This window comes from Saccopteryx bilineata, chromosome 2 (assembly GCF_036850765.1).
Source record: "Saccopteryx bilineata isolate mSacBil1 chromosome 2, mSacBil1_pri_phased_curated, whole genome shotgun sequence".
Classification (NCBI taxonomy): Eukaryota; Metazoa; Chordata; class Mammalia; order Chiroptera; family Emballonuridae; genus Saccopteryx; species Saccopteryx bilineata.
Window position 1 is genome coordinate 334,787,883 of NC_089491.1, and position 20,697 is coordinate 334,808,579.

The 20,697-nt window shown below is 41.6% G+C and overlaps 1 protein-coding gene and 1 non-coding gene across 2 annotated transcripts in view; one reads left to right on the forward strand and one right to left on the reverse strand.

Annotated features, from left to right (window-relative positions):
• COPG2 (COPI coat complex subunit gamma 2) overlaps positions 1-20,697 on the reverse strand; it is a 101,696-nt gene that overhangs the window by 49,985 nt on the left and 31,014 nt on the right. The window contains exons 6-9 of the mRNA XM_066262313.1: positions 10,663-10,738; positions 7,748-7,840; positions 6,316-6,402; positions 5,163-5,320 (exon numbers count right to left, since the gene is read on the reverse strand). Of these exons, the coding sequence (XP_066118410.1) occupies positions 5,163-5,320; positions 6,316-6,402; positions 7,748-7,840; positions 10,663-10,738 (414 nt within the window). The remainder of the gene's footprint in view (positions 1-5,162; positions 5,321-6,315; positions 6,403-7,747; positions 7,841-10,662; positions 10,739-20,697) is intronic.
• TRNAA-AGC (transfer RNA alanine (anticodon AGC)) lies at positions 8,096-8,171 on the forward strand. The gene has a single exon. It is a non-coding gene; the product is annotated as a tRNA-Ala (tRNA).

Genomic DNA, 20,697 nt, shown 5'->3' on the forward strand with positions numbered 1-20,697 from the left:
AGGAGGAAGAGAGTGAACCAAGCCCATAGCAAACAAAAGAAATAGAGAGCAAAGCAGGATGGCATTTTTCAAAGAAATAAAACAAAAAAAAATCAAATTTGTATGGAACCACAGAAGATACCAAAGCAATACTAAGACAAAAGAACAAAGGTTATCACACTCCCTGACTTCAAATTATACAAAGCTACAACAATCAAAACAGTATGGTATTGGCACAAAAACTGACACATGGACTAATGGAACAGAATTGAAAGCTCAGAAATAAATTCACATGTAATAGCAACTTATTTTCAACAATAGAGCCAAAAATATACAATGGAGAGAAGAAAGCCTGTTTAATAAATGGTGCTGGGAAAATTGGATTGCTACATGCAAAAGAATGAAACTAGATTGCTATATGACACCATACACAAAAATTAACCCAAAAATGGACCAAAAAGTTAACTGCAAGACCTGAAACAATAAAATACATAGAAGAAAACATAGGTATTAAACTTATGAACCTTAGTCTCAGAGGATTTTATGAACTTAGCCCAAAGGCAAGGGGAAATAAAAGTAAAAATAAAAGAATGGTCTCCATCAAACTAACAAGCTTCTGCACAGCAAAAGAAACCGTCAACAAAACAAAAAGACAACTGACTGAACGGGACAAGGTATTTGCAAACAATACCTCTGGGCTAATATCCACAATATATCAAGAACTCACAAAACTCAAAAACACAGGTCCCAATGATTTCATTGGTTAATTCTAAGAAATAATACCAATCTGTAACATCTTTCAGAAAATAAATGAGGTAGTACTAATGTTGTGATGTCAGTATTTCCCTAACAAAAACAAATCTTCACAAGAAGATTATAGACCAATATTTCTCCTGACATAGACGCAAAACTCCTTAACAAAGTATTAGTAAACTGAATCTAGCAATACATAACAAGAATTATATGCTATAATTAAGTAGTATTTATCCTTGAAATGCAAAACTGGTCTAACAGAAAATCAATTCATGTTATATACCAAATTAATAATGTAAAAGACAGAAACCACATGATAATTTTAATACATAAAAAAGGAACTGGCGATCTAAAATCCATTCATGATACTCTCAAGAAAACTAGAGTTCATTGAAGGAAATGTCCTCAACATGATAAAAGCCTTTTTCAGAAAATCCACATCATGCTTAATGCTTTCCCCTTAAGATCAGGGACAGGGCAAGGATGTCTGCTTTCACCATTTCAACTCAAGAGTGTACTGAATATTCAAAACAGTACAATTAGGAGAAAAAAATTAAAGACATCCAGTTTGGAAAAGTAAAACTCTTTGTTCACAGATGACATGATTTTGTACATAAAAAATCCCAAGAAACACAAACACAAAACTAAATGACCATATCAAAGTTATAGGATACAAAAACAATGTAAAAAATAACTGTATTTCTCTATGTTGGCAACAATCCAAAACAAAATTAATAAAACAATTCCATTCATTACAATATCAGAAAGAATAAAACACAGCCTTGTTGACTTTGCAACTTCCTCAGCCTTGACAAACCCCCTGAACCCATGGACACATTTCTTGAGAGTCTCCTTCCGGTGCCATTCATACTCTTGATGCAGGCATAGATATTGTAATCCATCCAGAATTGCATCCATGTTTTCTTAACATCTTCACAGTTGCAGCAGTAGCCTGGGCAAAGGCCCATTGGTTGGATGAAAGAGGTGGTGTTTGGAGGGAGAAACACCACTTTGATATTGAGATGAAGAGCACCAATAAAAGGAAGATGTCCAGGAGCATTATCAACAATAAGCAGAATCTTGAAAGGTACGTTATTCTCCAAACAATAGTTCTCCACTTCACTGGCACAGCAATTCAGAAGGGCATCATGGAAGAGGAGCTGGGTCATCATGACTTCTCATTGCTCCTGTAGGACACTGGCAGCATGTGCTTATTGATGTGCTTGAAGGCCCTGGGGTTCTCAGTGTGCCGATCACAAAGGGTTTCAATTTGTAGCCTTGGCCCCAAGTAAGACTGTTTCAATTTGTAGTCAAGGCCCCAAGAGGCCTTGACTTGGTCTCCATATGGATGAAAGTCCTTTCGGGCACATGTATCCAGAACAGAGCTTCCATCCATATTGATTATCTGCTCTGGAAAGTAATTTCCCTCCACAGCCAGCTCATCTAGTTTCCAAAAATTCTTCCACTACCTTCACATCAGCACTCGCAGACTCACCTCTCAACTTTCACAATATGTAATGAATAAGTATCCTTGAATTGCTTAACCTCAGAGCTAGCAGTCATTTCAAGATGAGTCAAGTCCAGCCTTTCCTTCCAACATCACAAACTTTCTGCTTTGGCCATGATTATCATGCACTGAGAGGGATATGCTTCTATGCCTAGTCTTTAATCCAGGTTATCAGAAATTTCTCTATGTCTGACATAGACCCTTCTCAAATTTGTTATTCTCATTGCCTTCAATAAAGATCATTTAACAGCTTCCATCACTGCTCTTGTTCTTCAAGTAGGTAATAGTGGAATTGGACATGCCTAGCAATAACCATCACTGATTGTCCACCTTCCTAGTCCTTAATTACTTTTTGTTGTTTTTCTTTTTTATTGAATTTATTGGGGTGATACTGGTTAACAAAATTACACAGGCTTCAGGTGCACACATTCTACAACACATCAATATACTGTACTGTATGCTCACCACCCCAAGTCAAGTCTCTGTCCATCACCTTTTATCCCCCTACACCCTCCTCCACCTCCCCACAACCCTCCTCCCTCTGGGCAATCACCAAACTGTTATCCATGTCCATGACTTAATGATTTTCTATTTCATTTCCAGGTCAACCGCTCACCCTGACCTCTCACTGGCAACATTAGTGGTGGATTCTGGATGCTTAGGGGCCATGATGAACAAAACAACATGAGACTAAATCAAGGACAAGAGAAAATCATGCAATCAAGAGACCAGTAAGGCCTGACCTGTAGTGGTGCAGTGGGATAAAGTGTCGGCCTGAAACACTGTCGCCGGTTCAAAACCCTGGGCTTGCCTGGTCAAGGCATATATGGGAGTTGATGCTTCCTGCTCCTCCCCCTTCTCTCTCTTTCTCTCCCTCTTTCCCTTTCTCTCTTTCTCTCTCTCTCCTTTTGCTCCTCTCTGAAAATTGAATAAATAGTCTTTGAAAAAAAAAGTGGCTTAAAAAAAAAGGCCCAGTAAATATCAAATGTATGAGGTAGCTGTCCGCATAAACAGCATATCGTTCTACAGCAAACTTTTTTCTTTATAAGAGAAAGAGTACTTCTAAAAATAACAACAAAAGTATAGTATGGTAGTAAATACATGAACCAATAACATTAGTTGTTTATTGTCGTTATCAAATATATATTAGGTATTGTACATAATTGTATGGCTATACTTTTACACGACTGGGGGTGCAGTAGGTTTGTTTACACTAGCATCAGCATGAACATGTGAGGAATGTGTTGCGTTACCACATTATGACAGCTACAGTGTCACTAGGCAATAAACAATTTTCAGTTCCATTATAATCTCATGGGACCACCACCGTATCTGTGGTCCACCACTGACCAAACATCATTATGTGGCACATGAGTATGACTACTGGCATTGGGACGATACGAGGCAAAGACTCCAGAATTCATGAGTTTTGTTGACCAGGCAGTTAACCTGGCTGGAATCAAACTCCAAATTTGACCTCCTCCGTGGTGACTGCAGGTGAATTCTCCAGTCAGTTCTGTCAGCCCACACCTACTCCCTGCCAGGTTTCCTAGTGTCTTCCCCTCCACATGCACAGTTCAGGGCCAGCCAAAGATTTCTGCAGCTTAACTTTGATTTTGAGGCTCACCCCATTCGTAGCTCCATCCTTTCCAGGATTTCCACCCCAAGTTTCCATCACTCTCCCAATCTCAACTGTGTTCTGGCCCCTCTGCCCAGCAAATACAATGGCTTTCTGTGATCCCGCCTGGGAACTGGGAACTGGGAACTGCCCTTGGGAGACTAGCCGGAAATACCCAAATCTCAGCCAGTATACCTTGTCTTTCAGGCCTCCTTTCCACAACTCACTGGTACTTTCAAATGGTTATGGGATTTCATGTTTGGAAAGGAGAGGGGATATACTTTCATACTAATGATATAAGCATTATTTGCAGGAGAGCTAATATAACCAACCTACTCCACCACAGCTAGAAGCTCAACTGAGTATTTTTGAATATTCCATTTTCTCTTCTCTGTTAACATTTACATTTTATCTTTTAGGTTTTAGTGGTTACTCAAGAGATCGCAGCATTCATCCTTATATTATTACAGTCTACCATAAAATACTATCATGCTGCTTCATGAACATAAGAACCTTACAAGTGCATAATTCTATTTTTCTCCTTCCTGACCTTTAAATTAAAAACATATTTAAATAAATTATTAAACTCAGTACTTCAACAGTCTCTTATGAAAATAAAAAGGATAGACAAGATTCTTAATATCACTTAAGTTTTCACATTTAATTATTATATATCTTAAGAGCTAGAAGTAGTTTTGTTTTGTATGCTTGTTACTGTATTATTAGCAGTCATAATCTTTTAAGTACATATACCAAAGCATACATTAAGGTAAAAAATAAAGTTGTGTTACTTGGAATCATGTGGCTTTTTCTTAGCGAGAGAGAAAGAGAGGAGAGAGAGAGGAACAGATAGGAAGGGAGAGAGATGAGAAGCATCAACTCATAGTTGCAGCACCTTACTCGTTCATTGATTGCTTTCTCATATGTGCCTTGACTGGGGACTACAGCAAAGTGAGTGACCCCTTGCTCAGCCAGCAACCTTGGGCTCAAGCCAGTGACCTTGGGATTATGTCTATGATCCCATGCTCAAGACGGTGACCCCACACTCCAGCTGGTAAGCCTGAGCTCAAGCCTGTGATCTTGGGGTTTCAAACCTGGGTCCTCAGTGTCCCAGGCTGACGGTCTACCCACTATGCAACCACCTGGTCAGGCCCCATGGCTTGTTGTTGTTTTTTTTTAATTAAGAAAACATGAAATCTATCTGTAAGGTCAGCACTACCCCCAAATTATTTGTAAAAGAAAAGAATTGCGTGCGACATTAACCAGCAAAGGGAAAATTACTCAGGTCTAGACAAGGACACTCACCCCTCTTCATTTTCTTTTAGTAAGCGGCTGGCAATTCGGATCAGCATGCAGTAAGCAAACTGCGATTTGAGGCCAGACTTAGTAAACTTATTTAACATCTTGGAAACAGCAAGGCGGTCATTCTTTTTCAGGTGATACAGGACCCCCAATGCATGGTACTAAAGAGCAAGAAAAAAGACTGTAACATGCAGAAAACTGAGTAGGAACAGAACAAAACTGGCATAAAGATAGAATTATATGGAACTAGATTTCTAATAAAAAGATACCCGGATCAAAAGTATACAAATAGCTTTTTTCACACTGAAGCAAACACAGGCAAGACTGAAAAGATGTCAATTCTGACTGGACAAGTACTAAACAGGTGACACACAACCCAGAGGTCCAGCTGGCAGGGCCAGCATTGCGCCATGTGTCCTACAGTCATCTGTGATCATATCAGGAGTTGAAGGAGTCAACACTTAAAGGAGGCTTAAGGAGTGTGCATATGTTATCATGGCACTTTGTGTAAACACACAGTGATCAGAATTAGGAGTAGGAGAATATTTCCCAAGTGAAACACAACCACATTGTTTCCTAATCACTGAAGATGCTAACAGGAGGAGTTAGCAGTACTGTGAGGGATCAATAACTACCCGCTCAAATACACATGGGGTATTTTACATACAACTGCCAGTTAAGAATTTAATCATGTCCCTTTTAATTAGGAATAGCCTACTATCAAAAGGAGATTTTTCCAACAAAACAGTTTTAACATTTCACAAAGTAAAAAATTACTCTTTATAATTTTATGATGTCTACTATAATCATGGCCTGAATAGCTTGAAATTGAACATCCTTCTTCACAAATTGTTTTTCAATAAAGGGCTGAAATGTATTGTGAAGGACCTCTGGAATGAGCATCTCGGACTACGACTGATTATAAGAAGCTTTCTCCAACATTTTTACAGCTTCTGACAGCTTCCACTGAACACTAGCAGGGCCTAGGGCAGTAATCATAATTAGTGGAATACTTACCTAAGAACATGCACTAACAGGCTGCTTAATATTAGCTCTTATCTAATACCTGTTTGGGGAATCAATAAATTAGCCCTACAATGTAGGGTTAAAGAAAGCTGATCCCAAGACATGAGCTAAAATGATTCAAGGATCATACCTGGACCATAATATTATCACTTGAAGCAGCTTCTTGGGCTTCATTGACCCAGCGCTTAACCACATCATAGCTAATCTTCATCATGTGCTAAATGCAGGGACAAAATGAGAATACAGTCACTGGAAGTTCAGAAACATGAGTTCTTTTTCTTTCCCAAAAGACATTTCTAAAAAACTTTTAAAAAAGAAAACAACTTTATAGCTTAGTAATTCTATTTCAAGTATCTACTCCTGAGGGAACTAATAAAACCAGAAATACTTTCTCCAAGACCCTTTGCAAAGGTGAGTACAGTGTTATATTTGTGGGCTCGGAAGAGAGGTGTCAAAGAAAGTATGAGAGGGGAGAGACAAGAAGGGATGGATAGTTAACAGAATGGCATTTAAATAATGGTAACATTATAGGTTTTACTTCCAGGAAGCTCACCCAGAAGGAAGAAACAGTACCAATACATCCCCTGCTGTACAACTTGACCAATTACATTCCAGAACCCCACTCTCGTGATTAGGATGATCGAATCCATTCACACATTAGTCATCAATTGTAATTAAATGCACTGTGATAGATTGTAAAAAATAAATTTTGTTCTGATTAAAAAAGAGAGAGAAAGAGAAGGCCTACTTCCTGGGAGAAAATTTGGAAGTGGGATGGGAGAGTCTGGATGGAAGGACATGGCGGACACGGGAGGCAAGGAGAGTAGAGGTCAAGGGGAAGAGGTGAAAACACAGGTCATAACAGAAGATTTAAAAAAAGAGATTGGGCCCTGGCCGGTTGGCTCAGGGGTAGAGCATCGGCCTGGCATGCAGGAGTCCCGGGTTCGATTCCCGGCCAGGGCACACAGGAGAAGCGCCCTTTGGCTTCTCCACCCCTCCCCCTCTCCTTCCTCTCTATCTCTCTCTTCCCCTCCCGCAGCGAGGCTCCATTGGAGCAAAGATGGCCTGGGCACTGGGGATGGCTCTGTGGCCTCTGCCTCAGGCGCTAGAATGGCTCTGGACGCAGCAGAGCAATGCCCCAGATGGGCAGAGCATCGCCCCTGGTAGGCATGCCAGGTGGATCCCGGTCAGGCGCATGCGGGAGTCTGTCTGACTGCCTCCCCGTTTCCAGCTTCGGAAAAAAAAAAAAGAGATTGGCCCTCAGCTTCTTCCTGTCCTCCCTTCACCCCTATCCCTCATTTTTATGATGTGTATGGCATAGCTTTCTGATGACCAAAACCTTCCAAACACATGAAAACTTCATGCTTCCAACTGCCCGTTTTGATGGCTCAGTGCTCCCCTGGCAAATAAAAACCACTCTTGGGTAAGGTAATAAAGATGGACACATGTTTTGTTTTTTATTAATGTTTCATTTGTGAGAGAATCATAGTCATGCATTGCTTTTGCAACTAGAAACTGTACCATGTATCAGAACCAAGCAGCCACTGTCCCTGTTCACTTACTAGGGAAGACACCAATGCCGAGCTGGACACACTGGAGACTCGGTCCACGATGGCCTGCTTCATGTACCTTTCAATGGCCTGCAGCATTGTTCCCTAACAACATTCATAAAGAAGACATTGTTGAAGCAAAACATTTTCACACTATATTACTATGTCAAAATAATTTACAAAAAACAGTAATATGTTGGTTTCTGTGTAAATATTTAGAATTCATTAAAAAGGATTACTGTATAATAGAGCAGGCAGTCCCCAGGTTACGAAGAAGGTAGGTTCTGTAGGTTTGAAAATGTTGAAGTATTTATATGCACAGAAAGATAAAAGCAAATACTATGTTAAGACAAACATCTGGCCCTGGCCGGTTGGCTCAGCGGTAGAGCGTCCGCCTAGCGTGCGGAGGACCCGGGTTCAATTCCCGGCCAGGGCACACAGGAGAAGCGCCCATTTGCTTCTCCACCCCTCTGCCGCGCTTTCCTCTCTGTCTCTCTCTTCCCCTCCCGCAGCCAAGGCTCCATTGGAGCAAAAATGGCCCGGGCGCTGGGGATGGCTCTGTGGCCTCTGCCTCAGGCGCTAGAGTGGCTCTGGTCACAATATGGCGATGCCCAGAATGGGCAGAGCATCGCCCCCTGGTGGGCAGAGCATCGCCCCTGGTGGGCGTGCCGGGTGGATCCCGGTCGGGCGCATGCGGGAGTCTGTCTGACTGTCTCTCCCCGTTTCCAGCTTCAGAAAAATGAAAAAATGAAAAAAAAAAAAAAAAAGACAAACATCTAAGCTGCATTTAATAATAAATAAATGCACCTGTTCCAGCTTACATACAAAGTCAACTTAACAAACCTACAGAACCTATCTCGTTCATCATCTGGGGATTGCCTGTAATATCCCATCAGGCAGAAGCCAGAAAACACAAGAGGACACTCAAGCAGGAACATTTATATGTAAGAAAGAAGAATAACTGTTCACCAATGAAATAAACTGTCTCCAAGCGGAGAGCTCTGATTTAAGGGAATACATAAGTCGGGCTCAACCTAGCAGGGATGCTGTAAAAGAAATTCCTAGATGAGGAAGAAGGCTTCTTTTGAAGCCCTGCAGACATCTCCATGAGAAGGTACCTATTTTATATAAACGTAATCTGATTTTAGATACATAATTCAATGTTCGATATGCTACTATAGCAAGCCCTCAATATGAAATTCTCTGAAAATGAAGTTCTTTTTAATTTAACTGGAAGCGAGTTTAGCACTGGGAAGGTGGTGGCCCAGGAAGAGACATAAACAGACTGAAATCCACATTCAGACACAGTGAGGCTCACTGCTAGTACTGGTATCGTCCAGTCCTATGCCACCAATTTAACGCTAAAAACAAAAACAGCCACAGTAAAACAGCTGAGCAGCAAAAAATATTGAAGCATTTTTATTACTCCTTCTCAAATCTAGACCTACCATATGATTCTGCTCAATCATAAGAACTTGGGGGGGGGGCTGCCAACATACACACAAAATAACACGAGCATGAGTATGGCAGAAATAGTGTTTATTTGGTAATATCCAGCCTGCCCTTCATTTTAACCTTGCCTACTCACAGTTCTAAGACAGGGACAGCAACATACTATATATACCACCACATCTGTCCAGATGTAACAGGCCAAGTCAGGTTAAACACCTGACTCAGACTGAGGTGTATACAAGCCACTGGGCTGATAGCTAACCACACTCTCTTTCTTAAACATGTAAATGAGGAGGTTTGAGCCTGCTAAGTGATGGATCATAAAAGTAAATAAAATAGGCCCTGGCTGGTTGGCTCAGTGATAGAGCGTCGGCCTGGCATGCAGGAGTCCCAGGTTCGATTGCCGGCCAGGGCACACAGGAGAAGCGCCCATCTGCTTCTCCACCCTTCCTCCTCTCCTTCCTCTCTGTCTCTCTCTTCCCCTCCTGCAGCCAAGGCTCCACTGGAGCAAAGTTGGCCCAGGCACTGAGGATGGCTCCATGGCCTCTGCCTCAGGCGCTAGAATGGCTCTGGCTGCTACAGAGCAATGTCCCAGATGGGCAGAGCCTTGCTCCCTGGTGGGCATGCCAGGTGGATCCTGGTTGGGCGCGTGCGGGAGTCTGACTGCCTCCCCGTTTCCAACTTCAGAAAAATAAAAAAAAAAAAAAAAAAAAAAGAGTAAATAAAATAGCTGGGGAATCTTGCCGCTGAATTCCTTACATTTCTCGCTCTGGCATCTGGTTCTAAGTTTTACCTCACATGCAGAGAGCTCTACATTCTATAAGGATGTTTCTTCCTAAAGCTAAATTCAAATGGTTTTTGCTTCCTGCAAGCAATGTGCCCTGACTGTAACAGAAGAATAGGAGGGAAAATAGAGAAAGGAATAGACTAATCTAAATAAACAGAAGGAAAAACCAATCTGAAAGCCACAAATCCAAGCATGGAGCCACAAAAGGCTTTCTGGTGGTCATGCTTCTCCTGCACAGACACCTCCGAGACACTGCGGGTTCAATTCCAGACCACACAGTAAAGCAAATATCTAAAAAAATCAAGTCACACAAACATTTTTTTGGTCTCCAGTGTATATAAAAGGTATGTTTACACTATACTATAACCTATTAGGTATGCAAAAATAGCATAATATCTAAAAAAAAAAAAAGTACAGATCTTAATTTAAAAAGACTTCATTGCTAATACTTCTAACCATCATCTGAGCCTTCACTGAGTCACAACGTTTTCGCTGGTGGAGGGTCATGCCTTCAATCTGTACAAACGCCGTATCTGTGAAGCGCAGTAAAGCGAGGCACAATACAACGAGGACTGACAGTACTGAAGATTCCCGGAGTCGGGCCAGAGAACCCTACCCCACTTCCATGGCCTCCTGCAGCCACACACAGTGACCCCTCCGACAGCCCAGCAAGACACAGGACACTTACATCCGTGATTCTGCAGAGAGCCCTGATGGCCGGGCCTCGGTACACGTCTTCCTTTCCTGTCATGTCCTTGGTCAGACTAGGAGAAACCAAATGAGTTACCGTGAGCCCATCAGAGTCAAATCTTCTTTCTTGTGGAGTCCACATATCCCCATAACTATCCCAACACAGCTATTGATTCAACAAATATTTATTTATCGAGTGTCTTCTTGGGATAAATATTCAAATTATTTTTTCTAAATCTTAACACAACAGTGACTAAAACAAAGTCTTTGCCTTCATGGGGCTTATATTTTAATGGTAAGAGGGGCAATAACCACATAAATCATTTTAGATACTGACAATTGGCATAAAAATAAATAAAGAGCCCCAGACTGAAATCTTCCCAAATTCTAAAAACCCATCAGACTAGACATAACCCTTAAAAAAAAAAACTGACTGAAATGATGAACTTATAAGGTCTCTCTCTCTCTCTCTTAGCCATGGCTTTCTAAAAGAACAATTATCAATGACTTCAGACTCTCCGGCTACGGTTCAAAAACAGGCAGAGGAGTGTGGACTGAGTTACTAAATTCCATGTGCAAACTGCAAAGAATTGTTTAGCCCAGTGTTTTTCAACCAGTGTGCCGTGAGACATGGTCAGGTGTGCCATGGGGAAATTAAACCTGGGTCCCCAAACTAAGGCCCACATGCCGGATACGGCTGGCGGAGGCTATTTATCCAGCCCGCCGCCAGCCGCCTCCATCCGAACATAAACATTCCCCTCACAATCCCTCCAGCTATCAGCGACGGGAAGAATGGAGGCACAGGGAACGCTCACTGACCAATCACCTTCTAGGATTCATCCCGACCACTAGAGATGAACCAACAGTAGGCCGCCTCTCATCCACAACCAGGAAGGTCCCCGCTCCGGCTGCCGCGCACTTGTCACTGTGTGGCCAAGGCGAGTAGTTGAAGCTGCTACTCCTCCCCATGGTCCCAATTTCTAATCCTGGTCAGGACTGGAGGTAAATGTTGCCACCACTAGATGAAGCCTCAGCCTCAGCTGGTTATGTCTATCCTGATGGTGTATATAGATATTTGACCTTTTTCTTTTTAAAAGAGGCCCCCATAGAGGGTGATATACAATTCATCACAATGTTATCTATATTGTATATGGCCTCCTGAAGGGTCATCTTCTTAAAGAGCTCAAATCTCTATATACACCATCAAAACAGACAGAACCAAGGCCCCTACACCCAGCTGACCATGGGATTTGAACCCACAACCTCAGGTAGAACTCTAGTATTTATCAGAATCCTTACCTAGAAAGCAAACTTCCCAATATGACAGTAGAGATGCTCTGAGGACTTATGATGTTACAGAGTACACAACATTTTCTAAAATTGATTTTGTCCAGTCTCTATATAGAGTATTTGCCAAATTGATTTGAACCCACAACCTTGATGAAAGCTCCAGTATCTATTAGCGGGGCTGATTATATGAGGGGATACATGGGACTGTATATATGAGGGGTTACATGGGACTGTATATGTGAGGTTACATGGGGCTGTATATGAGGGGATGTTACGTGGGACTGTATATGAGGGGATGTTACGTGGGACTGTATTTATAAGGGGATGTTACATGGAACTGTATTTATAAGGGGATGTTACGTGGGGCTGTATATATGAGGGATGTTACATGGGACTGTATATATGAGGGATGTTACATGGGACTGTATATATGAGGGATGTTACATGGGACTGTATATATGAGGGGGTTATTCTTTTTTATTTAACCTTTTTTTTTTTAATAAATATAATTTATTTAAAGGACCTCTGCCAGGCATATTTCACTCTTGTGACAGTTTGGGATCTCAGCAAGACGAGCAAGTGACAGTGATAGAGAAATTTTGGGGAAGGGAAAATGCAAATGCCAAACAGGGCCCTGGACAAAATTCTGACCCAGATGAAGGCCCTAGTATGAGTGGTCAACAAAAGAAAAAAGACAATACGGTGAGCTCGAGGCAATACAGCAAAAGCTATCTTTCATTTGGGGGATTTACTTTCACCGGGGATGAGACAGCACCAACTCTGCTGTGCTTGGTGTGTGGTGAGAAGCTTAATAGTGCCATGGTGCCAAGCAAGCTTAAACGCCATCTCTAAATGAAACACCCTTCCATTCAAAACAAGCCGATGGACTATTTTGTATGCTTACGTACAATGAGAAACAGGCAACTTTTTTGAGAAAAACCATAAAGGTAAACGAGAGAGCCCTCAAAGCTAGCTACCTTGTTGCTGAACTCGTAGCTAAATCAAAAAAGTCCCACACTGTGGCAGAAACATTAATACTGCCAGCTTGTAAAGCCATTGTAAATAAGATGCTTGGCCCTACCGTGGCCAAAGAGATAGCTAAAGTGCCTCTCTCAGATAACACAATTGCCGGACGTATTGATGACATGTCTGCGGACATTGAAACTGTTGTTTTGGAAAAGGTGCACATCAGTAAGAAATTTGCCTTGCAACTTGATGAGTCGACGAATATTAGTGAACATTGTCAGCTCTTGGCCAACGTGCATTTTGTGGATGGAGAAGCCATTAGAGAAAACTTCCTATTTTGCAAGGCACTGCCAGAAAAATCAACAGGAGAGGAAATATTTCGGGTCACGTCGGAATATCTTGATAAAAGCGGGCTTACATGGGAAAACTGCACAGGTGTCTGCACTGATGGAGCCACAGCCATGGTCGGGCGCATCAAAGGCTTCATAAGTAGGGTCAAAGAAAGAAACCCAGATGTTATTGTTACGTACTGTTTTTTGCACCGTGAGGCCCTCATTGCAAAGACCTTACCAGCAGATCTAGTGGTAAGGATGATGATGTGAGCATAGTGAACTTTGTGAAGACACGAACTTTGAGATGTCACTTATTTGCATCTTTGTGTAAAGAAATGGGAGCGGAACATAAAATCTTATTGCTCCACACGGAGGTCCGGTGGCTGTCGCGTGGCAAAGTGCTGGCCCGTGTGTATGAGTTGCAAGAGGAACTTAAAGTATTTCTGACAAACGAGAGGTCCGATTACTCAAAGCTGCTTGCAAGTGATGAGTGGTGTACAAAGCTGGCATACCTGGCTGGTATATTTCATTATCTTGAATGAACTGAACACACAGATGCAAGGCCGAAATGAAAACCTGCTTACAAGCACTGATAAAACGAATGGATTCCATTTAAAGGTGCAGCTCTGGCAACAACATGTGCAGCGTGGCAACCTTGAGATGTTCCCGCTCACCGAGAAACAGCATGATGGCAACACTGCTGCAATGTGCAAGGTGATTGGCAGACATTTGAAAACTCTTGAGAAGACGTTGTCATTTTATTTCTCTTCAGCCTTCACAGAATGCCTTGACTGGGTTAGGGACCCATACAGCTCAGTATCCGTTGCTGGAAAGGACATGACTTTAAAGGAGCAAGAGGAACTCATTGAACTGAAACAAGATCGTGGTTTAAAGCTAAAGTTTGCTGATCTTTCTTTGGACAGTTTTTGGTTATCTGTTGCCAAGGAGTTCCCCATTCTGGCCAACAAAGCTATTTTGACATTGCTCCCATTTTCAACCACACATCTATGTGAGCTGAGCTTCTCAAGCTTGACTGAGATAAAAACTAAAAACAGAGAGAGACTGAGAACTGTTGAGGAAGAGCTTCGTGTGTGTCTTTCTACCATTCCTGCCAGGATATCCCTTTTGTGTTCATCGAAACAGGCCCAGGTTTCACACTAAGTGAGTATAGATACATTTAGAAACTATATCATTAACTATATGTATAATATGTACTGCGTTAGAGTGTCATTTTGGTAGGTGGTGTGCCCCAGGATTTTGTAAATGTAAAAAATGTGCCGCGGCTCAAAAAAGGTTGAAAATCACTGGTTTAGCCTTCTACCATTCACCCCACTATCCCCCCTTCCCTTGTCCTCGGGCACTGACTCTACCCCCAGCACGACTACCCGTCTCTTTCCCTGCTCAGCTCCCGTCACTTAACCGAAGTGGCCACAACTCCAACTTACTCCATTGGGACACCATGAAGGGAGAGTTATGAGTAACTGTTAGTCCTTCAATTCTTTTCTTTTTTTCAATTATAAAAGTATTTCATTCGTGTAACAGGGACATTTTCAAAATATTCAGAAAGGTATAAAATATCAGGTCTAAGTCCACCCTTGCCTACACCACCCTGTAGTACCCCTCAAATAGAGATAACCATGTGAACAGTTGCTTGTGTTTTCTGAAGGAAGTTTTAAAAACATAGAAAACCACAGAGACTTATTAAGATGCATGCCAATGATGAGATACCACCTCACACCTGTTCGATTAGCTGTTATTAGCAAGTCAGGTAATAGCAAATGTTGGAGAGGCTGTGGAGAAAAAGGAACCCTCATACACTGTTGGTGGGAATGTAAAGTAGTACAACCATTATGGAAGAAAGTATGGTGGTTCCTCAAAAAACTGAAAATAGAACTACCTTATGACCCAGCAATCCCTCTACTGGGTATATATCCCCAAAACTCAGAAACATTGATACGTAAAGACACATGCAGCCCCATGTTTATTGCAGCATTGTTCACAGTGGCCAGGACATGGAAACAACCAAAAAGCCCATCAATAGATGACTGGATAAAGAAGATGTGGCACATATACACTATGGAATACTACTCAGCCATAAGAAATGATGACATCGGAACATTTACAGCAAAATGGTGGGATCTTGATAACATGATACGAAGCGAAATAAGTAAATCAGAAAAAAACAGGAACTGTATTATTCCATACGTAGGTGGGACATAATAGTGAAACTAAGAGACATTGATAAGAGTGTGGTGGTTACGGGGGGGAGGGGGGAATGGGAGAGGGATAGGGGGTGGGAGGGGCACAAAGAAAACAAGATAGAAGGTGACAGAGGACAATCTGACTTTGGGTGGTGGGTATGCAACATAATTGAACGACAAGATAACCTGGACTTGTTATCTTTGAATATATGTATCCTGATTTATTGATGTCACCCCATTAAAAAAATAAAATTATAAAATAAAATAAAATAAAAAATAAAAAAAAAAAAAAAGATGCATGCCAATGGGTCTCCACCCCTCTGGCACCTTCCTTTTTTTTACTTAATAATATAACTTGAGATTCTTTCCATATTGGCGGATTTATTTTTAATTTTAGGTATCTATTTATTTTTAAATACCCAAACATATCTACTGGTGACAGTACCACACCCTGGTCATCGATTCAATGCATAGACTGCATCCTGGAAGAGAAATCGCTAACCTCACAGGGTCCCCGTCTGCAACCTACAATTTCATGGGCATGCAGGAAGCCATCCCACCACTGTCTGCTCCTAGAAGCAGAAGATATGGTGAAACTACTGGATCTCCTAGTCATAAGCCCACTATCACAATGCCTTTGCCATAAAAAGAGTGGCAAAGTCATGTGGAATACCATGGCAATAAATTAAGAGTAACTGTTAGTACCACAACTCGGGTTACTGCAAACCCCTGACTCATCCTATATTTTATGATGGTTTTTCCAAGCAATTTTTTGAATTATATAATCTAATTGATCACCTTTCCTTTCAGCGCCTTGGAGATTTTGGTCATAATTAACAAAGCTTTCCCCTATACCAACATTAAAGAGGAATACACTCATGGTTTCTTCTAGTACTTGCATAATTTTACTCTTTAATTTATATTCCTTATCCATTTAGGGTTTATTCATGTGTATGATGACACATGGAGATCTAATTTCATCTTTTCCCAAGTGGCTACTCAGTTGTGTCAGCATCATGTATTGAAAAGTACACGTTGGCCCTGGCTGGTTGGCTCAGTGGTAGAGCATTGGCTCAGTGTATGAAAGTCCTGGGTTCGATTCCCGGCCAGGACATGCAGGAGAAGCGCCCATCTGCTTCTCCACCCCTCCTCCTATCCTTTCTCTCTATCTCTCTCTTCCCCTCCCGCAGCCAAGGCTCTATTGGAGCCAAGTTGGCCCAGGTGCTGAGGATGTCTCCATGGCCTCCACCTCAGGTACTACAGTAGAATGGCTCTGGTTGCAACAAAGTAACGCCCCAGATGGGCAGAGCATCGCCCCCTGATGGGCATGCCAGGTGGATTTTGGTCGGGTGCATGTGGGAGTCTGTCTCTCTGCCTCCCCACTTCTCACTTCAGAAAAATACAAAAAATAAAAAGTACATATTTACACCAGTGATTAGAGACGCCCTCTTTGTCATATACTAATTTCCACATATATTCGTGTCTAAGTCTGTACTTCCCACTTGTAATAGAGAATTCTGAAAAATGTAATCACATAGCAGAGGTGACACATTACAAAGTCAACACAGTTTTGTTCCATTGGTCTATCTGCTCATTCACGTGTCAGTACCAACACACTGTTTCAAGTGGACAGGCCTTAGTGCTTACAGACCGGGAAGGCCACTCCTTCCTCAGGGTCTTCCTGTTCCAGTTTTTTCCTAGCTATACTTATATGCTTAATTTCCCACATGAACTTAGGTATCAAATCTTCTAAATCCATAATAGCCCACTGGCTTTTCTTGATGGTGGTGGTAGGGATGGGGGGGAGGGGGTTTGCACTGAATTTATAAATTAATTTAGGAAGGATTGAAATCATTATAATGTTGAATTGACCTATTAAAAAACAGCAGATAGCTTTACATTTATTCAAGTATACTTTGAATCTTTCAGGACTTACCAATGTTTACTTCATAGAAGTCCTGTGCTTTTATTGTCAAAATTATTCGTAAGTATTCAATCTCATGTGTTGCTGTAGTGGGGCTCTGTTGTTTGTTTACATGAAGGCTAGTGAATTTTATATGTTAACTGTATATCCTGCAGGAATATATCAGTGTCACTGGAGCACCAGAAGAAGAGGAGAAAGGGATTGGTGCCAAAAATAATTTTTTTAAAGAAATAATGGCTGAAAACATCCAAATATGAAGAAAGACATAACCTTACAGTTTCAAGAAATTTAGTGAAGCATATACAAGACAAACTAAAAGACTCAACACCAAATACATAACGAAACTGCTGAAAATCAGTAATAAAAAAAAATTCTTGAAAGCAGTTAGAGAAAAACGACACATTACATATGAGGGAACTTCCACTGACAATACTGTGGGATTTCTCATCAGAAAGCACAGCTGTCAGGCCCTGGCCGGTTGGCTCAGTGGTAGAGTGTCGGCCTGGCGTGCAGAAGTCCCGGGTTCGATTCCCGGCCAGGGCACACAGGAGAAGTGCCCATCTGCTTCTCCACCCCTCCCCCTCTCCTTCCTCTCTGTCTCTCTCTTCCCCTCCCGCAGCCAAGGCTCCATTGGAGCAAAGATGGCCCGGGCGCTGGGGATGGCTCCTTGGTCTCTGCCCCAGGCACTGGAGTGGCTCTGGTCACGGTAGAGCGACGCCCCGGAGGGGCAGAGCATCGTCCCCTGGTGGGCAGAGCGTCACCCCCTGGTGGGCGTGCCGGGTGGATCCCGGTGGGCGCATGCAGGAGTCTGTCTGACTGTCTCTCCCCGTTTCTAGCTTCGGAAAAATACAAAAAAAAAAAAAGCACAGCTGTCAGAAGACAATGAATGGAACACCATCTTAAAAATGCTGAAACAAAAGAAACTGACAACTCCAAATTCCACATCCACTAAAAATATTTTTCAGGAGTGAAAGGGAAATAAAATCTTCCTGGAAATAAACTAAGAGTATCTGTCACCATTATTAGATAGTTCCGTTCTCTGGAGAAACCTAATGCACCCACATTTCTCCACTTCTTCCTATGTATGGCCACTTTCATCAGAAAGAGAGCGAGCAATAATCTTTATGATTCCAGCCCCCCGAGTGAAGACAAAAAGTACATCACCCTTTGTTTACTTCACACAACAAAGATTTGATGTGCATCTAACACATGCAGGGCATTTTTCCAGCCATTGATGATGCAAAGTTATATGAGACATGGTTCTTGCTTTCAAGGAGCTAACAGTAGGGAGAGTAGAAAAACAAATTATTACAATAGAATTTTTTTAAATACTAGAATAGAGGTTAAAAACAAAGTGTTAGAACAACAACAGAGGAGACAATGATGGATCCGTCGAGAAGAGGGAAGTATAATGACGTTGAAGCTACCTGGAAAAGGAAAGAGAAGAACTACAAGCACAGGGCACGACAAGTACAAAGATACAGGATGTCAAACAGCTGGATGAGTTTGGGAAATGGCAATGGCCTTGAATTGAACCCCAGGGAATGCCAGTGTTTAGGTGACAGGCGGAAGATAAGCAACGACTTCTGAAAATAGATAAAATGGAGAATTCTTGAGATTGGAGGGAATTTAGGACTAGCGTTCTGAACGCTCAGGGTGGTAGGACTTCAGGGAGTGTCTAGCCATGGGAAAACAGAGGTCAAGTAAAACGTGGACTGAAAATTGGCTTCTGGATTTTGCAATTAAGAGGTTACTGTAGAGCTATGAGAGATGTTTTACTATAGCAGTGGCAAAATCAGATTATAATGGTATCGCATTTCCTTTCTTGTTCTAAACCAAGTCTTGACAGTAACCTCTCAGAAGTAATATTTGGGGACAGCAGAACCAGTCAAGTGGAAACCCTGTTTCAGCTGGAATCTCTGACCCAGTAAGTGGATGAACTTAGCTTCTCACCTTCCCTGGGTACCTCAAAGTATTGTCCTCCCCTACCAGGATCCTCACATTATCCCCACAATTGTTTTCCAAACTGTCTGCCAGATAACAGTTTCTACAACCTCTATTGCTTCCTAAATCTTGGAAGTATGCTCATTATCTGAACAGCTCATTTATTTTGTGAGAGTAGGAATGTAACTTATCCCATACTGATAACCCAGACCCCACCACTCCAGCCACTCTACTCCCTAATGCAGTGGTTCTCAAACTTTTTGAAGTCAGGGCGCATTTAAAATCCTACAAATAATTGTAGGCGCACTATATACAAATTTCTGAGAAATATATTATGACAATTAATCAAATATTAAAGAAAAAATATATAAAGTCCAAGTGTGCTTTTATGGTAATTAAATGTAATAAATATGACAAAATTAAATTTATCCTGACATTAAAGAACATTTTTATGTTATATTTTTTGAGTTATGCTTTTTAGAATTTGTAAAAAAAGAGGGGTTAAAAATTTTTTTAAAAATGACAAAAGTTATCTTTTTATATAGATAGATACATTCTTAAAGATTTAGTAAATTTGGCAGGTCCCAGCACTAATGTGTTAAGTTTTTTCATTCTTGTGTTTATGAGAACATGAGCCTGATGTGTCCTAGTGATTTCTTCAGTGTTTGGGCATATATGAAAGGCAAACTCTCATTTCCTCGTCAATACATTGAAGAATTCCTCTCTTTTTACTCTTAATTGTGTTGAGTGCAGAAAACCCCCCACCATACATATCATCTTAACTTTACACCAAACAAAGGATAGAAGAAACTTGCCTCCAGTTTTTCTGGGGAACATGGGGGGTAGTATAAGCAATCCAGCACCACAGCTTAACAGCCTTTTGCAACCTAATCAGGCAAGTGAGGTGGGGGGTTGAGCAGACTGTCAGCTTAGAGCCAATTCCCCACACCTCTGTCCTCTAAAATTCTAAACTCCAAAAATCCTGTTGACTTTTTGGTCCCTAATAGGGACATGTTTCTCTGGAATACGATAGGGCGCACCTGGAAATCTTCTAGGGTGCACCAGTGCACTCTGGCGCACACTTTGAGAACCACTGCCCTAATGTGAGTGAGAGATCATCTTCAAGACCCAACTGCAGAATTCTAAGCCATCTTCATCTTTTACGGGTTTGTTTCTTCAGACAGGATAAAACAGTATGAAGAAACTGACCACCCTTAACTAACTGCATCTTTTCACATTTCAGTTTTTTTAAACTCCACTTACTTTAGACATAATAAAAATGCATGACTTAAGTGTTCAGTTAGATGACTTTCAGCAACTGTGATGAACCATTTCACCTCCACTCTAAATAAAATACTGAACATTTCCATCCTCAG